The 18,033-nt window shown below is 52.6% G+C and overlaps 1 protein-coding gene across 2 annotated transcripts in view; it reads left to right on the plus strand.

The window, feature by feature from the left end:
• The first annotated feature begins 1,087 nt into the window (after nucleotides 1-1,087).
• ZNF608 (zinc finger protein 608) overlaps nucleotides 1,088-18,033 on the plus strand; it is a 103,746-nt gene continuing 86,800 nt past the window's right edge. Inside the window, exons 1-3 of one of the 2 annotated variants that reach the window (XM_062189242.1) lie at nucleotides 1,088-1,177; nucleotides 1,268-1,433; nucleotides 4,476-5,733. In XM_062189242.1, coding sequence (XP_062045226.1) covers nucleotides 4,843-5,733 — 891 coding nt within the window. In that variant the 5' untranslated portion in view covers nucleotides 1,088-1,177; nucleotides 1,268-1,433; nucleotides 4,476-4,842. Of the gene's footprint in view, nucleotides 1,178-1,267; nucleotides 1,434-3,581; nucleotides 3,629-4,475; nucleotides 5,734-18,033 lie in introns of those variants that run through there. The other variant, XM_062189243.1, reaches the window with a different exon arrangement.

Here is an 18,033-nt window from a genome sequence, read left to right on the forward strand (position 1 = left end):
GTAAAATGCTCAACTTGTTATTTCATATTAACCTCTCTTATCCTGTGACCTCACAGTCCCATTAACTCGGCTGCTGGCATTGCTCCCACCATAAATCCAGAGGAAGTTCCCTGTCTGGGGGCTGCAGACCCGGTCTTTCCAGGACTTAACCCCCACCCCGAGATAGGGTTACAGATCTGGGGGCGAGGATAGGGCGACTGAAAAATTGCCACCCGGGTTTGTGTAAGGGGTTAATCTGTCTAGAATATTTGCCAACCATCGATTTTCATTTAAAAAAAAAAATAATAATCCTGGCCCTTGGCGTTAATTTGGTTGGCTGGGGCTTTATTTTATCTTTCAGCCTTTTTTTTTTTTTTTTTTTTTTTTGGAACCGCCTAAGACCAGGTGGAAAAGCCTTGTTCAGGGAAAATCTCTTCCCATAGTGGCTTTGCAATGGTTTCCAGAGCTCGAAGACCCGGAGCCTGGCAACAAAAGGGTTACTGGTTCCCCCATCACCGCCTCTACCCCCGGATCGATTTTTCTTATTTAATCAGCGAGTTAAAAAAAAAAAAGGGGTGGGGGGAGTTGCAGGCTGGGCCCTGCGGTGGGGGAGGGTGCGAGGCCCGAGCCGCCACTCGCAGCATCTGCGTCAGGAGCCGGGGTTGCGAGCCCCCTGAGCCGGGAAGGGCCGGCCCCCGGGGCGCTCGCCGTTCCTCGGCTTCCCGCTGCCCGCGAGCGACCGCGTTTTGCGTCCTGCACACCCTCACCCTTGCATTTACCGGCAGCCTGGCCTCGCAGCCTGTTGGAGCTGTGTTTTAATAAATAAATGTTTTCTGTGAATGAGGCATTTTTTTTTCCCTTCCTGCGGGAGGTTCCTCACCCCCGATCGGGTTGGAAAAGAAAGCGCTTTGTCTGCACAGCCCACCCCCCGGCGCACCCCACCCGCGCCCCGGGTGTGCTTTATACGCGGGTGTCTCTCGGCCCCCTCCAGTAGCCCCGAGAAAGCAGCCGGCCAATCGGAGGGCCCGGTTTCATAAAAGCTGCTCTCTGATTGGCCCGATGCGAAAGGGCACTGCGAACAAAGAAAAGTCCCTTTCAGGTACAGCGGCTGGGAGCTCGCGCTGCTGCGCTCCCCCGCGTGTGCGTGCGTTGAGTTTCAGCCCAGATTTCGGTGCTGCACAACAAGCCGGTTGCGCGTGTAGGCACTGGGGGCAGGGGGAGGGAGGGGAAGCTTTTTTTGTTGTTGTTTGTTTTTTTTTTAACTTTACATTTTTTTTTTTATAAAAAGTACACAGGACGGTCTGTGACACTCTGATGGTCCATCTTCTTTCCTAATAAATTTGTTGAAGAGATTAGAATTTCCAAAATAAAGCGGCCGCCACCTCCACCACCACCACCACCACACACATTCAATGCAGTTAGAAGGAAAAGGTCAACTCGGTGCCAGACAGACCGTAAGTACGGTTGCGTGGTGTGTCTCTTCTCTCTCTCTGGCGCTTAGCGGGGACTGGAGGCAGGGGAGTGCTCGCACGGCGGAGCTGGCCCCAGGGTCCGGCTCGCGCCTCTGCAGCTGCCCGGCCCGGGGAGCCGTGTTAACCCGCGGAGGCTGCAGCGTGAGTTGAACTTCACGCAGTTCCGCTCCTGCGGGCGCTCGGGGGGACTCGCAGCGAGCTGCCCTTGCGGGGCTGCAGCCCGCAGGACGATGGCAGCCACGCAGCTCCAGGTCCCGGGCCACAGGGTCAGTCCTCTCGCCCGCCTGCGCCCTCCCTCCGCTGTCCCGGCTGGGGCAGCCCCCTCCCCAGGCCGAGGCGGAGGAGGGGGAGGGGACCCCGCCGGGTCTCTGTCCCCCTGCCACGTCCCAGTGTCCAATAATTTAATCTCAGACCCGTGTCCCAGTGCAATGGGGATAAGGACCGTTTTTTTTTCCACCTCTTAAAAAAAAAAAAAAAAAAAAAAAAAAAGCAAGCAAGCCCTCCAAATACCATTGAGAAAGAAAGAGAGAGAGAAAAAAAAAAAAAAAGGCCCCACCCAACCCAAACAAACCCACGAATAGTAACAACGGTGTGTTTATTCCCCGGCTCGGCCCGGGAGCCCGCGAGACGGTTCTTTGTTTCCTGCGAGGGCGGTGGGGTGGCAGTGTGGGGGTGGGGAGCCCCTCCAGCGCCCCCCCGAGCACCCCCCCACCCCCGGCCCCGGCCGACAAATTGGAGCGAAGTTGAGGAAAGGTTTATAAGGTGGTTCTGCCACACATCTGCTGGGCTCCCCGCGCCCCGGGCAGACCCCAGGACACGGGGCTTGGGTGGCTGCGGGCGCGGGGTGGGTGCGGGGGAAACCCGCAGCACGTGCGGGCCGCCCCGGCGCGGGGGCGAGCGCGGGGACAGACCGTCAGCAGCTGACTGCTTGTGTATTTTTTTTTTAAAGACCAGATCAGTATTTTCTTGATACGCTTGTCACCATTTTTCGCTCTCACGCCGGCCAATGGAGCCCGCGGCGCGCACGTGACGGTGCGGTGGTTGGCCGCCCCGCGCTTCCCGCGGAGCCCCCCACCCCGCGCCCCCCATCCATCACCGATTCATTACTGCTTTTAGCTTCCCCGACGCCGGCTAATTAAAAAGACGAAGCCGGGGCTCCGCGCCACTCGACGCGGGCGGGGGCGGCGGGAGGAGGAAGAGGGAGACACGCGGGGACACGCACCGGCCGAGTACCAGGAGGGGAAAAGTGTCCTGCAAAAGGTCGCCTTGGAAAAAAAAAAAAAAGATTTTTTTTTTTTTCCTGACTCTAATTATCGAATTACCACATGACCGATGGGCTGGAGCGACACTGGCCGCCCTCCTCCTCCTCCTCCTCCCGCGTCGCCCGCGCCCTCAGGGACTATCCTGGGAACTCGGTTCCTTTTTCTTAAAACAACATAAAACAGGAAAACACCACATCCTCTCGGGTGGGAGGGCCGCGCCCCCAGCCCCCACACCTGCGCCCCGCGCCGCTCCCCCGCCCCTTCCTCCGCCGCCGCCGCCCCCGCCGCGGCCCCTAAGTTAGTTGGAGAAATCAAATCTGTCAGGAAGGGCGGAAAAATGCCACTTCCCGGCTGACAGGCGGAATCCAGCCCGGATTTTCAGGGCTCTCTGGCCTCGCTTTCTTCCCCGGCGCTGAGCTGCCGCGGTGCGGGCGCCCGGGGCTCGCGCGGCGGGATCCGCGCTCGCTGCTCGCGGGGACGCGAGTGCGGGGCCGGAGGCGCACTCCCAAGTTGGGGAAAGTTTTGTCTCGGACCCCTGCTCCCCCCGCCTGTGTCTCTCTCTTTTCTCTCTTAAAAAAAAAAAAAAACAAACCTATTATTCTCGATGCTTGTTAAGAGGAAAAAGCCCCTCTGGTGCTCTGTCGTGAACGTGAAACATTATCTTCCAGCCACAGTGACACATTTTTTTTTTTTAAAGGGAGAAAAGGACTCCCGAGCTGCTTGCCAAAAAGGGGTGGGGGTGGGGAGGCGGAATAATGCGATCGAGTGATGATTCTGGCTGAGATGTGCTCTTGGGTTTCTTCCTCCTTGATCATTCGGTGTTTAAGTAAAATGAGGCACAGGCTTGTTTCCGAGTGGACGGGGAAAAGCATTTTGATTTGCTGGCCTAATTAAAAAAATGATAGAGGATTAAAGGTAAGCGATGTGTGTGTGTGTGTGTGTGTATATATATATATATATTTTTTCTTCCTGACAGTCAACTGTTAAAAAGGGGCTGATCCCTTTAAAAACCGTTTTAACTGCTCTTTGTCAAACACACACTCATTTGCGGTCATTGAGGCCAGCTTGGCGCGGATCACTTAGAGTGTATGTCTTAATCAGTTTCCTTGTACAGTCAGCAGCAGCACCGTATTTAACAGACCGAGCCATTCTGTGGGCTGGGAATAGAGCAGAGTTGTTTAGATACATTTTTTTTTTTTTCTCAGAAGGCAGATACTTAACCTTTTGTTAGAACACAGAAATGCTATCGAGACATGTGTCTGTGTGTTTAAAGAAATCGTGTGTGCTACTGGGGGAGCAAGGATAGGAGAGAGGGAGGTGTATGTGTGTGTACTGGGGGGGGGGGGTTGTTGGCGGTGTTTTTTTTTTTTTTAACTGTTCCTTCCTGGGAACAAAAACCAGATTGCCCAGATAATTTCCAAAAAAAAAGTATTGAAATCAGAAATAAGGAAAATTCAGCAGATCGCTGCAGAGAACTTGGAGGTCTGGGCTTTTAAATGGCAAGAGCTAGGGCACAGTCAGGGGCATTCAGATCTGTTCCTTCGCTCTGAGTGTTGAGCCTGTGAATTTAGGGGTTGAGATAGCACATGTGCCAGGCCAAAAAAAAATTCTATACTTAAAACATAGGAACCTACAGAAACCTTTCTGGACTTGAATCAGATCCTGAGGATTTTTATAATGCCTTTTTTTTTTTTCCTCTTTAAAGAAGTGATTGTCCTCGTGTTGTTGCTACAGGATTTTTTTTTTTTTTTTTCCTCTTTAGCTGCTGTCGGAGGCTCACTGTCCTGGGCATGTGTTTCGGGTCTGGTTCTTGCCCTTCTCTCCGACACTGCACGGGGCAGACAATACCCCAGGCGTCCCGGTCCCTTCCTGACGCCGCAGTGGTAACCGCGTTCTATTCCGGCAACACCCAGACGAGAGAGATCGGCCTTCTCCCCCCTTCGCAGGAAAAGATGGACCAGGACTGAAGGGTGTCGGACGCCTGGGGCGCGCTCGTGGGACGCGGAGACGTGGAAGCTGCTGCTGCTGTTGTTTCCTTCCGAGAGCGAGCCCCGCGGAGCCAAGCGAATGTCCCCTCACCTCCCCAGGAAAGTTCTCCGGCTTTTGATGCTCCAGAGCTCGAATTCAGGATGTCAGTGAACATTGCGGCTGCAGGCAAAGGCGTGGATGCGAACGCGGTGGATGCCTACGACAGCGGTGATGATTGGGAAATCGGGGTTGGCAATCTGATCATCGATCTGGACGCCGACCTGGAGAAGGACAGACAGAAATTCGAGATGAACAACCCCGCCGGCTCCGCGAGCGCCGGCGGCTCCAAGGAGTGCGGCGGTGCGCCCGGGGCGCCCGCAGCCCTCGCCGACGGCCTGAAATTCGCTGCCGTGCAGCCCTCCGCTCCCCAGGGGAATTCGCACAAAGAGACCAGCAAATCCAAAGTGAAAAGGAGTAAAACTTGCAAGGATGCTAATAAATCTTTGCCTTCTGCTGCCTTGTACGGGATGCCCGAGATCGGCGGCGCTGGCAAGCGGCAGGAAGTCCAAGGGCGCCCTGGAGAGGCGGCTGGCATGAATTCAGCGCCGGGTCAGAGCGCGGGCGGCGGCGGCGGGGGCGGCGGCGGCGGCGGCCCCAGCGGCCCGGGTCCCGGTCCCGGCCCCGGCGCGCCCACCGCGGGCGCGGGCTCCTGCGCCAAGGCCCGGGACGACAAGCCCGCCAAGAGCCAGGGCAGCCGCGGCGCCAAGCGGGACAAGGACGCGGGCAAAGCCAGAAAGGACAAGCACGACCTGCCGCAGGGCCACCCCGGCGGCGGGGGCGGCCAGGCCCCTAACGGGGGGCACCTCTACGGCTTCGGGGCCAAGAGCAATGGAGGCGGCGCGAGCCCCTTCCACTGTGGGGGCGCCGCCGCCGGGGAAGTTACCAAAAGCGCGGCGGATTCGGGGCTGCTGGGAGCAAACTCGGTGTTGGTCAAGAAGGAAGAGGAGGAGGAGGAGAGCCACCGGCGGATCAAGAAACTGAAGACCGAGAAGGTAGGACAGAGTTTGCCCTCCGCGCGGTCCGCTGTGGCGCGTGCCTTGGTGTGGGTGTGCGGGCCGTGCCCTCCCTCGCCCCCTGCAGCCTCCCGGTTCTGCGGGAGGGGTCCATGGTGTGCACCTGTGCGTGCAACTGCGACGCCGTGGGAGCTTTCTTGGCTGCAGCGTTTGGCTCTTGCAGCGGTCGGGTCCCCGGGTGGGAGGGCCTGAGGGGGGGTCCTAGAGCGCCTGTCCCCGCAGGCGGGCTCCCAGCCCAAGTTGCAGCGTGTGTTTTAACCGCAAGCAATCCTGCGCCCGCTTCACTTGGCGGTGGGGGTTTCTCCTCTAAGGAGAGCGGTCTTCTGTGTGGACTGACCGGTTCTGGGGTGTAGCGTTCCAGCGCCCTACTTGGAGGGGCATGCCCAGGATGCTAACTTGCCCTCCACTGTCTTGCCATGAACTCACCCCCCCCTCCAAAAAAAAAAAAAAAAAAAAAAACGATTCTGTCCAAGGATGTCCCTGGACGGGTCCCTGAGGTGTGCTGGGTTGTTGGTTTCCTAACTGAGCAGAAAGGCTGTTTGGCTTGGCGGTTGCTGGGATCCTGATCCCTGGAAAGTGGAGTTGTCACTTGCGCGGGCTGGCGTGACTGGGGAGCGGTGGAGTGGATGTTCCAGGAACGTGGAGCCCAATAGGAGACTCGCGGGCTGCATTTGAACCCTGTGCCCAGGGACTTGGGCCATTTTGAGCCTCCCTCCAGCTGTCCCGTGGTCATAACGGTGGTCCTTACACCAAGCCTTGGACAGACTGCCCCCAGCCTGGTGCTGTGGAGGGGGTGGGAGAGACAGGCGGGCGTCTTCCTGGTCTGGCGATCTTGTGCACTGAGTGATGTCTGGGCGCCCTAGGGGCTCTGTGTCCACGAGGCAGGGTGGCGGCCAGCTGGGGCTGTGAGTGACGTTGTTCTAAGTTAAGCCTTGTAGAAGTGGCACTTTGTGGACAGGGGGTGTTTGGAAATGTGCTTACTAAACGACTTGATTCCATCTCTCCGGTTTCTGACTTGATCAAAATTCTCAGCGGTGGTAAATCATGTCTTTGGGCAATTGTTTTGTGTGTCAAGGTACTTTGCTCTCTAAGCCTTTTTTTTTGTCTTGGCGTGGGTGTTGTGTGTTCAAGATTGAAGGTGGAGTATGGGAGATGAAGTTGGAGTATGAGAGATGAAGTTTGGATTTTGCAAGTTGATGGAGCTACTTGAAGGGGTTCAGCATGCCAAACCCACTGAAAGCCTTTGGACCCTCCCTCCCGCATACACTTCAGCTTCCTTGGTAAAACAGCGTCTTTTTTTTTTTTTTTTTTTTTACGTTGATGAGTTTAAGTGGGTTTTTTGAAGGTGCCAGGTTTTAAATGTGTGGTTTCTCATCATTTCTGCTAAAAGGCGTTCTGAGATCTTCCCATTACTGAGTACAGTGGAGCATTTACTTTTGTTGCCACTAGTCTTCAAATTGCAGTTCTAATCTGCTTTAACTGTCTCGATGGATTGCCCTAATCCAGTGCTCACAATGGCCGTGGCGGAGGAGTCAGCGCCGTTTGATTGATTCGCGGGCTGATTGGAATGTGGGAGGGACTGCCCTTTTGCATCCCCCTTAGCCTTTTAATCTTCCAGCCAAATGTTCACATTCAACAATTTTGTTTAGCTGGCAACCGGGACATTGCAGACTCTCAAAGGCTGCTGTCATGGCAACCGAGATGAGAGCATGGTGTCGCTTCTCTGGTTTTTGTGTTCCTTTCACTTAACAGCCACAGAGGAAACTGGATGCAGAATGGGAGAACTAAATTATTCATGTAGGTGCCCCTGTTCTAGAGTCTGAGCGCTGTGTGAATTACATCAGTGAGGAGCCCAGGAGCCCTGGTGCTGGGGGCTGGGAGAGGGCCGGAAGCACCTTGCACCTTTAGATTCCCTCCCCCTCCCTGGCTGGGACTGGGGAGGAAGCTGCACCTGTACTGTCCACCTTAGCCAGTGGGGTTGGCACAGGGGCCCTTGTTGCAGTCTCCAACGCTGATCCTTAAGGCTCTGCTCCCCAGCCCCTGGCTGCATAAGGCTTTCATTCCTTGTAGGAATGCCAGCCAGGGAAGTAACTTTCTGCTAACGAGTGGAGGTGTCAAATTAGGCTTCAGTGTAGACAGGGCGTCCTGATGGTGGGACAAGGCCTTGTAAGCAGTCAGGGTTCACCTGACAATGTATTGCAGCTGCGAGGCACCTTGGAGGCAGGTTTTCTGACCTTTTTAATACAGTGTCCTAACTTCCTTGATTGTGCGGGTTTCTGAGGAGTCAGCCAAAATGACTGAGTCTGAGCAGAGATAGTTCGTGAGGGGCTGCACCTGAGAACCAAAGGGACATGGTATATGTGCACTTTGTGTGCACGTGTGTGTGTGTGTGTGTAGTTTGGAAGGTTCGAAGGAGATTCATAAGACTGGCTGCCATCGGTTAATTTTCACAGCGTGCCTAAATGTCTATTTTTGATCTGTTTATTCTGTTTCTTCACTGTACCATCATGTAAAACATGATAAATTGGACCTTATGAAACTTAATTAAATCAATGAGTGTTCTATTCCTTTATGTGGAAACCACAAGTATGTTGTAAAAGTCGCCACTCCCATAATACGTGAACAAAATCAAAACATGCCGTAATTCTGAGATGTGTGAGCAGTGCTTCTGTAGCCATTTTGTGGTTAAGCCACCAGTGACATGTCTGAATAAGTAGATTTGGCGGGTTGGCTTTTGGTTGTTAAGACCTGCCTCTCTGCCTCCGCCCTCCTTTCTCGGGAGGGGGGCGGCGTGATAGCTTTGCACCAAGCTCTCTGGCTGCAGCCTCAGCTGGCCTGCAGCGTTCACTTATCAGATTGGAACAGGCAGACATTCGGCTGAGCTCAGCAGGCACGTGTAGGGAGCACTGGACCTGCCTGTATTGGTTCACTGAAGCACTGGAGAAGACAGGAAAATTCTTAAAAACAGCTGGTTCTGAAGTAGACAGGAAAGGTACTCTGGGTCTTAGAGTTGCATGGCTTAGGGTTCTATTTAGTGCCTGTTGAGATAGGAGTGCCCTAATATTGCTATTGATGGGGCCCTTGTCATCCTAAAGGGGGTGTCTACAAATACACCAGTCCATACAAGATCCCATTTCCTCTTATTCTCTTGCAAAAACGTTTCAGCACACAACACTAGGAAATTCTGGTGCATTTTGAGTGTGAGCAGTGTTAGGAACCTGTTTTGATTGAGTTTTAGGATGCTTTGGTGTGGCCCGTTGGTTGCAAACAGTGTCCCCTGCACCTTCTGCTTGGCGTGCCACTTCTCAGCTGTGAAGGAAAAGGGCAGTGAGGTCACTTGCTGCCATTAAAGAACAAAGTCCATTGTTGGGGTCACCCAGCTGTTCTGTTGGGAACGTTGGGAACTAAGGGTGCTCCCCCCCCCCCCCCCCCCAGCATCACAGGTCCAGGGGCTGGCTGCTCTGGAGGCTTGGCTTTTCCCCATGGAGATTTTCTGTGAGAACCGTGGAGCTTGGGGTGTTTGGGGGGAATCACAGCTTCAGCACAAAGCCACAGCTTAGGATTTGAAATCTGTTGGGTTCGCGGCAGAGATGAACAGATCCTGCTGATGAAGATGGCACCAAAGGAGAGAAGTAACATGGAGCAACTTCTAGTCACTTTGCAAATAGTCTGTAAAACAAAGGCGGGGTGGGGGCGGGGAAGGGAGGGCAGCTGCTCGTCCCAGTGTCAGGAGGTTAAGAATGCTCTTCAAGGGAGCCTGCTTGGCTGCAAGATGGTTTTAATTAGAGCGTTATAAAGACTTATTTTTTCCTAAGCAGCGTTTTATAGCCAGTAAATGAAATGTGTGCCGAAAGTGCTAAGCAGAAATCTCCCCAAGCCCAGAGGTGTTCAATAACCAGATTCAAACAACGTGGGAAGGGGCCATCTGTTCTTCGTTTTCAGCATGAAAAACCGGGATTGCATGGCTGAGATTGGCTCCAATTTGGACAGTGTCTGTGTGTGCTTTTTTTTTTTTTTTTTTAAAGATTTAAAAAAAGTTCACCTGGTACTTCATAGGAACTTGAAATTGCGGTAATGTGACCAACACTGTGAAAACACATGTTCCTACATTTATTTTAACCAGTTCCATTTTTATTTAAAAGATTTCCAGAAGCTGAGCCCCTGAGCACTTTATAATGGTTATTCGGTCCCTGCAGGCAATCGCGGTGTGAGGGGTCAGTTCTGGGGAGATCTATTGAGCCAGTACCTGAATGATTCTGTCAGTTTCCTCGCCTGGAGGCAGGGGTGGGGGCTGGGGGAGCTGGCGAGTCAGCCTTTGTGGGTTAATCTAATTGTATTATGTGATGGTGCCCGGTGCCGGTGCCGGTGCCGGTGCCGGTGACCCAGAGCCCTTGCTCTTACACAGAGCTGTAGCCTAGGATTGTCGGTTACTGGGAAAATACTCTTTTAAGATAACTTTTGAGTCCTTGACTCTGTGGGTTGTGGGTTTGGGAAGAGCCCTGGGTGAAACATTACCCAGCCTTTGTTTGAGGTCTTTTTATGGAAGCTAATGACTGGGCTTGTGCCTCCCTGAGATAAATGACATTATCTCCAAGTGGGCTGACAGGAAACAGACATGTTAATGGTGAGCTGCGGGGAGGATCTGCCCAGGTTCTGACAAAAGAGTCCAGAAGGGACCCCTGGTTGTGGTCATTAACACGGAATGCATTTGCTCTCTTCCTGAGAGGCCCTTGGTAATTGGAAAGCTATTTTAGCCACAAGCACTTAAATCGTAAATCTACTACTCCCAGTTCTTTGGGCTTCTTAAAAGTAGGAGTGTGTGGTGCGGTGTGTGTGTGTGTGTGTGTGTGTGTCTTGGTTAACACGTGTGTGATCTGTATCTTTTCTTGTAAACATGGTGGCAATTTTTGAGGGCTGCCCAGAGTGGCATTTGGAGAGCTGCAGCTTGGGACTGCATCCATCAGATGCATTTGTGGGTCTCACAGCAGTGTTCAGCCATCCATCCCTCTGCTTCCTGATAGCCAAAGAGCATGCTCAAAGCTAAGAAGTCGTTTTCCTACTTGGAGATGTCTCGTGCCAGGAGCCTAAAATCTCTTCGTTATAAATTGGGAGAGAGGTTGTGCTCAGTGATTGGGAGTGTAATGCCGTCTTTTTTGATGTGTATGTTTGGCAAGAAGGTCACGGGCGTAATTGAGTTTCCGGGCAGTTTGAACTTTGTGCTTCTTAAAGGAAGAAAACTGCCATGCTGAACCCAGTCTAGAGATGAAAGGGGTCGTGGTATTAATACTAAATACTGCGGGTCTCTTACAGCCATTACGGTAGCACAGCATCATTTTGACTGCCAGCACTCTGCATTTGCCAGCCATCTGAACGTCAAGAGTTTTCACTCGCATACTGAACAGCTGATTCCTCAGTTGCCAGGTCCGCGTTCTAGCCCCACAAGGAAGCTAGAACTGAGGAGGTCCTTGTGGGCAACGTTACAGTGCAAACAGCCCTCTGTACTATCACTGTTGTCAATAAGTGACAATTCTCTCTTAATCTCTGTGTCGCTGAAGATAGCAGACAACGAGAACAGGCCAGATCCTGCCACAGTCACGAGGTAGTAATACAGAGATCACATGGGGGTGATGGACCTGGTGCTCCACAGGTGTGTCTCAGGACATCCTCCCAAGGCATACATAGGTGGTGGGTTGGGACTGTTTAGTTAGAATGGGCTTGACTCTTTAAAAAAAAAAAAAAAGGTCACTGTTGATTTTGTTTTCCTAAACTGGACTACAGACTAAATGGGCCCCTCCCTCTCCCCAGCTGAAGCTTCACTAGTGACTACTTGCTTTCTGTTGCAAGTTCTTTTTAATTTAAGCTTAAGGTCTTGGCAACTGGAACAAAGCCTTTGCAGCTGAATGGAAGGTTGTTAAACCATTCACAGTTGATTGGCCAGCACTTGGGGCTGTTTGTAATGTTGTTTTGAGAGCTGCGAAGATACTCGAGAGGGTGAGACTGGCACTTTGCTCCTAACTGCTAAATGTGGCTTGGAAATACCTTTGGGAATGTAAAGGAGAGGAGATTATGGGTTTTGCCTGAAGAACTGAAATGATCACAAAGCAAACACTTCCATTTTGATAGCTTGGTGCGCCTAGAACCACGGGGATCTCATCTGTTATTCAGAAGTTTTTTTTTTTTTTTTACCCCCAGCGAAGCTGAATAAAAATTTTAAAGTATGTATTGTAGTTGCAATGGAGAACTCCGGGGGAAAGGTGTTTCTGGTTAGAACAAATGGGTTTGAAATGCTGATCAAATCCCACTGCTGGTGTTCTGGGAGCCACTTTCTCTTCTTTCTCGTCCCCGCCCCCAGCCCAGTGTGATAAGTATTCACTGTGACTGTTCCGGCTCCACCACTGAGCTTCTGCCTCCCGGGAATCCTCATTGTCAGCCGTCACCGTAAGAAAAATGTGCCTCCCGGGACATTTTAGGCATATTCCAATCTCGCCATATGAATGCAGCTTTTACACGTTAAGAAGAGTCACGAAAAAAGTATTGATTATATTTTGTGTCGTGTAGATGTGGAAAGCAGATATTTGGGTTGTGGAATTGGCCTATTATGTTAACCAGAGAGCAGATGGCACGCTGCCACAGACGTATAATTTTACTTAAAGGGACTTTTAAGCTTTGGATGTGTTTTCTTTTCCTCTTATTTCCCCGATGGCTTCTTTTTATTGAAGGGTAACTTAAGGAGACCTGGTAGCAATTTTACTGCCTTCCCCTGACAGTTTGAAATAATAGCTGGGTCTTTGGTTGCACTGATCTTCTCCCAGTCAACTGGATTCTGGTTTTTGTTATGTGGCAGTGAATTAAAAAAAAAAAAAGTGTTTGTAGTATGTTTCAAGAAATGGACTCTTTTTTATATGCTTCAATTAGCAACAGACGACAGAGTTCCAATTGGTCACACTTTCATAAACTCCTGGAAGTCACTGTTGGTCCTTTGATGAAAGGGGAAAAATAAACTGGTTTGGTTTCTCAGGAAAGCCCCTGTGGGCTTGTGGCTGCTTTTGTACATTTTGGACACCCTTCTGTCCTCCCTCAGGGTTCAGAGGTCATGTCCAAGTCGTTTCCGGAGGCCGGCGCTTGCGTGGTCTGGAGTCTCCTGGGCGTGAAAGCACCTTGAGTCTACCCATTCCTCACCCATAAACCTTGGAGGGGCTGGCAGGTGCCTCCCGGACCCTGTTTGGGCGGGTGGGCGAGGGCCAGACCCGGCGACTTAGGGGTCTCCCGTCTCCTCCTTGGCAGCCCTGCGCGGCCTGGACGCTTGGGGCTTCCGGGCTTCACGCACAGGTGTGTGCGGCTCGTTCCACGCCCTCCCCGCCGTGATGGACATGAGCCCATGTCCGCGGGGAGGGGACCAGAGAAGCAACTGGCGGTGACGAGAAAAATAAAAAAATAAAAGCAAATAAAATCAGCGCGGGAGGGAGGAGGGGGGAAGCAAGCGGCGGTGACTGAAAAACAAAATTAAAAATAAAATAAAAATGAGCGCGTGAGGTACCGCGGAAGGGGTTGGGGGTAGGGAGTCTGCCCCGGGAGACGGCCACGGGCTTCCCGCGCGCCCACGAGCGCGCGCCCCCGCCCCGCGCGCGTCCCCGCCGCCTTTCCCACGGCTCCGCGGCAGCTCCCCGGCGCGCTGCTGTTGCCATGGCTACGGCGCCGCCGGCCACGCCTCGCCCTGGGCGTCCGACGCCGGAGTCGCCCTCTTAGGCTCTGGCAGCCTCGGCCGCGAGCCTGGGGGCGTGGCCGGCGCGTCGGGAAGGCGCACGCGCGCGGCGGCGGCGGCGGCGGCGGGGGCGCGCCCGGCTTCCCGCCCCGGGACGCGTGGATGGCCGCGAGCGCTGTAAATCTGTCAGCTCTCCGCGACGCCTTCCCTTCTTTCTTCGTTTGCTCGGGCTTCTGGTTTGACAAGGTTCCCCCGAGGCGGAATTCTAATCTGCTTCCAATTAGTTGCAAAATGTGAGTGAAACTTCCCCACGGTGAGGTGACTGCCGGTGGACTGGCCGGCACCCCTGCCAGAAGCTCGCCGATGCTCCTGCACGGTGGTTTTCCCGGCCCTGGGCTCTGCCGTCGGAGGAGGAGCTGCCAGCGGTTCGGAGCGACTTCCAAGGAGGGGGAGGGCTTCATTCTCCCCCCTACCCGGAAAGGTGTCTCTTTTCCTCGATCTGTGAAAATAAAACTAGCAGGGACCGGCGCCGTGGCTCACTAGGTTAATGCTCCGCCTGTGGTGCCGGCACCCCGGGTTCTAGTCCCGCTTACCCCTCTTCCAGGCCAGCTCTCTGCTGTGGCCCGGGAGTGCAGTGGAGGATGGCCCGGGTGCTTGGGCCCTGCACCCGCATGGGGGACCAGGAGAAGCACCTGGCTCCTGGCTTCGGATCGGCGCAGCGCCAGCCGTGGTGGCCATTTGGGGGGTGAACCAACGGAGGGGAAGACCTTTCTCTGTGTCTCTCACTGTCTCTCACTGTACCTGTCAAATAAAAAATAAATAAAAGTAGCAAAGGGGCCTTACCCCACCTTAACGCGTTTGCCCAAGCGGGTGGCGGTGGGCACGGTTAGGACCCTGTGCCCTGTCTAAGGTGGCCCAGACCCAAGGCCTCTGGAGCTGTTGAAAGGCCTTAACCGCCCTCTGAAACTCCGGGGGTGCTGGGTGGTCTTGGCACGCGGGAGGGTGGCATGAGGATGTCCCTGCGGGCCGTGACAGGGCCCTGGGGTCGCCTTGGGCCTCTGCAGCCCCCAGCGCGGACGCTGTCTCCCCGGCCGTGTGATCTCCTGGGGTTCAGGGTGGATCCGCTTCTGAGGGCTCATCACCCTGGCTCTGCGTGTATCATGGAGAAATCACGCGTGGATCTCAGAGTCGTTTCCCTCTGATTCCTCCCCACGCCTGCTGTTCTTGAAGGACCCGCCTACTCCTCAGTGACTTTGTCTCCCGACAAAGGTGTTGATCTCCCTGATTTTTTTTGAGTCTGGCCTGCTCGGTGCTTGCAGAAGGCGGGAGGTTTAAGACTGGCCTGTCTTCACCGGGCTTGGGAGCTGTTTGCTTCCTGCAGCCCTGGGCCCACAGCGGCGCCGAGAGCTGGAACCTTTCTTAAGTTGGGGAACCTACACAGTAACGTTGACTGTTTCCACTTAGAGTCCACTTGTCCAGCGTCCTGGCAGATTGATTTCCCGGGTCGTGATGGACCTGAAGGAGGTGTGCAGGGTTTTGTTGGTGGTAGATTGGTTGTGTTGATCCCTTGACTGGCTCAGATTCTCAGTAACACCTTCACATGTAAATGGATGCCCTACAGAGTCCTAAAAGCCCGTATTGATTGGTACATGATGTCTTTGTTTAATGTGCTCTCTCACAGTCTGTGTGGCTAGGGGGTGGAGCTTTTATTTCTCTTGGTTTAAACAAAACTTACTTTTTATCTGTGTACAGAATATCAATTATTTAAATGAGTTATGGGAAAACTCATTTTCTGCTGTGCCGGGTTTCCACAGAAGCAGCAGCCATGCTCTTTGTGTTGCTCCCTTTCTTGTTAGGCAATGACTGGTCTCAAGGAGAGAGAGAAAAAAGAGCCACATGGAAATCCTTAAAAATTTCAAATGTGGTTCTTTTAGATTGCAGACCTCCTGGGTTTAAAAAAAAAAATGATGGCCCCATAGTGAAGTGCGCACAATAGGCACGATTGTGGTAGCACCTCAAGTCCTGGGGTTCACTAATTACCCTTTAATGAGGTCAGTCTGCCCCGGCTGGCTCTCCCCCTACCTTGGGTGGAAAAGCACACACGACAGTTGGAGTTCAAGTGGATCGTGCTGTATTTGCAACTTAGCATAACTGCTTGGAAGGCCCCCACAGCGCTTAATTGGGGCCAGGCATTTTTGTTTTGGGGTGGGGGGGGATGGAGACTACACACAGCTCTGCCTTGTGCATGTAAAAGCCACCGTGCATCCCAGAAGCCTTCCGTCCTTTTGTTGATGCTGCATAGCTTTATACACTCCAAATGAGCTTATTGCCTTTTCACCATTGGGAGAGCTAAATAATGGAAGGACCTAGAAAAGTCTCTGGATTGGGCAGCTGCCAGGCAATTAAAAAAAAAAAAAAAAGAATGAATGGTTTAATTGTACAGCGAACTATTTGTTGACAGATTACGACTTACTTGGTCACCAAATCCCATGGACTGGGAGGTGGAAGAATGAGGCTGTGAGGTACAGAAATGGAATGCCCAGGGTTCCTTGTGTGCTCACGCACTGCTGTTTTTACCTCCCCCACCCTGGGTCTTTTTTTTTTTTTTTTATTTCCTTACAATGGCACAGTGAAGTAATGGTGAGAATGGCTTGGCCTAGTGAGGAGAGGGAGAGGGGGAGGGGCAGGGAGCAGGTTGTTAACTTCTTTACGGCCTGGTCAGGAAGCTGAGGTCTTATAGGTTGCTCTGATGGAGAGGGGGCAGGAGGCTGGAGGAGGAAAGACCCTGGTGTTGGGGGAGGAGGCGGTAGGGAGACGGGTGTGTGCTGCAGAGCCCTGTTGCAAATAGCTGGGGCTGTTGACAGAAACTCCCTGCTATTTCTTTACGAAGTGAGTAGAAAGGGACTCTCCAGCAGCGGCTCTGAAGTGGTACAGCAGTTTGGGGACGAAGAGCTGTTGACCTGCAGCCTGCATTTCAGCATCGTGTTTTTTTTTAATTTCTTTTTTTAGGGCTAGCTTATATTTAGCAGTAGAAGAGCAGAAATCATGGCCTTTGTCCCCAGTTGTAGTTGTGGTTGGCTTTAATCTTCTGATTAAACAGGGTTATGGAAATTCCAAGGGGACTGTTGCTTTCTGAAATGATCCGTCTAAAGACTGCCCAGTTGCCTGTTTTTTGTTTTTAATTTTTACCTTCATTCTTGGGGGCAGTAGTGAGACCCTTGATCTTGAACGCTTTTTTGTCTATCATCTGTCACCCATTCTGGTAACCTGGGATTACAACTATTGTTTCCATGGGATGTCTTTATATGAAGAAGCCATGAAAAAGCCCATTGTTACTGTAACACCAATGCTTGATGCATTTTTGATAGATTAAACAAGGCATCTGATCTGGCAAACAGTGATCTTGTTTGCTTCTTCTCCTTACTTTTAAGGTCTGGTCCTATTCTGTTGGCGTCACAGTAATTTGGAAGTAGCTTGGCTCTCACGTCTAAATTGTGGCTAGGAGCTTCACTGAGAGCGTGGAGAGGATGAGGCCTTCGCGGTCTCAGTGCTGTCTGACGACTGGTGGCTTCTCCAGGCCGCTGTCGCGGTCTCAGTGCTGTCTGACGACTGGTGGCTTCTCCAGGCCTCTGTTGCTCATTCCTGATACTTTTCTGTTCATGTTTTCAAAAGGCCTGAATGTTACCTTTTGGAGCATCCAACATACTTAGCATGGTCACAGTCACTAAAGAGACTACATTTATATAAACACATTTTTAAAAAATCATGCAATTTATATTTTACAAAAATGGTCAAAATCTGATTTCCTTGCTTTGTTTTTAAACATTTATTTATTTGAAAGAGTGACAGAGAGAAAGGGGGGGGGTCTGCTTGTTTACTCCCCGAAAGGCTGCAATGACCGGGCCTGGGCCAGTCTGAGGCCAGGAGCCAGGAGCTTCTTCTAGGTTTCCCATGAGGGTGCAGGGGCCCAAGCACTTGGGCCGTCACCCCCTGCTTTCCTAGGTGCATTAGCAGGGAGCTGGATTGGAAGTGGAGCACCCCATGGGATGCTCACACTGTAGGCAGGGGCTTTAATCTGCTGTGCCACAGTGCTGGCCCCCTAAATTTGATTCTTTGGCAGTGTTTTGAACGTTCATATCTGCTCAGTCCAGATTTAATTAGAGGCCCAAAAATGTGAAGTAAAAGATCAGGGCTCTTGTGGATATTTATGGCAGCCTAGGTGCTCGGCAAACTTCCGGTTTCTCTGCAGGCTTAAGAAAGGAAGCTTTTCTGTGCACGGTCAGTACCTCCACGGTGTGAACACTTCCGGAGGTTGTAGAAACATACCAGGTAGGGGCTGACGCTGTGGATTAATAGGCTAAGCATCCCATATGGGCGCCAGTTTGAGTCCCAGGTGCTCCACTTCCAATCCAGCTCCCTGCTATCGTGCCTGGCAAAGCAGCAGAGGATGGCCGAAGTCCTTGGTCCCATGGGCCTGCGTGGGAGACCCATAGGATATTCCTGGCTGCTGGCTTTGGCCTGGCCCAGCATGGGTCATTTTGGCCATTTGGGGAGTGAACCAGAGGATGACATACCTT

Source organism: Lepus europaeus, chromosome 4 (genome assembly GCF_033115175.1).
Source record: "Lepus europaeus isolate LE1 chromosome 4, mLepTim1.pri, whole genome shotgun sequence".
Taxonomy (NCBI): domain Eukaryota; kingdom Metazoa; phylum Chordata; class Mammalia; order Lagomorpha; family Leporidae; genus Lepus; species Lepus europaeus.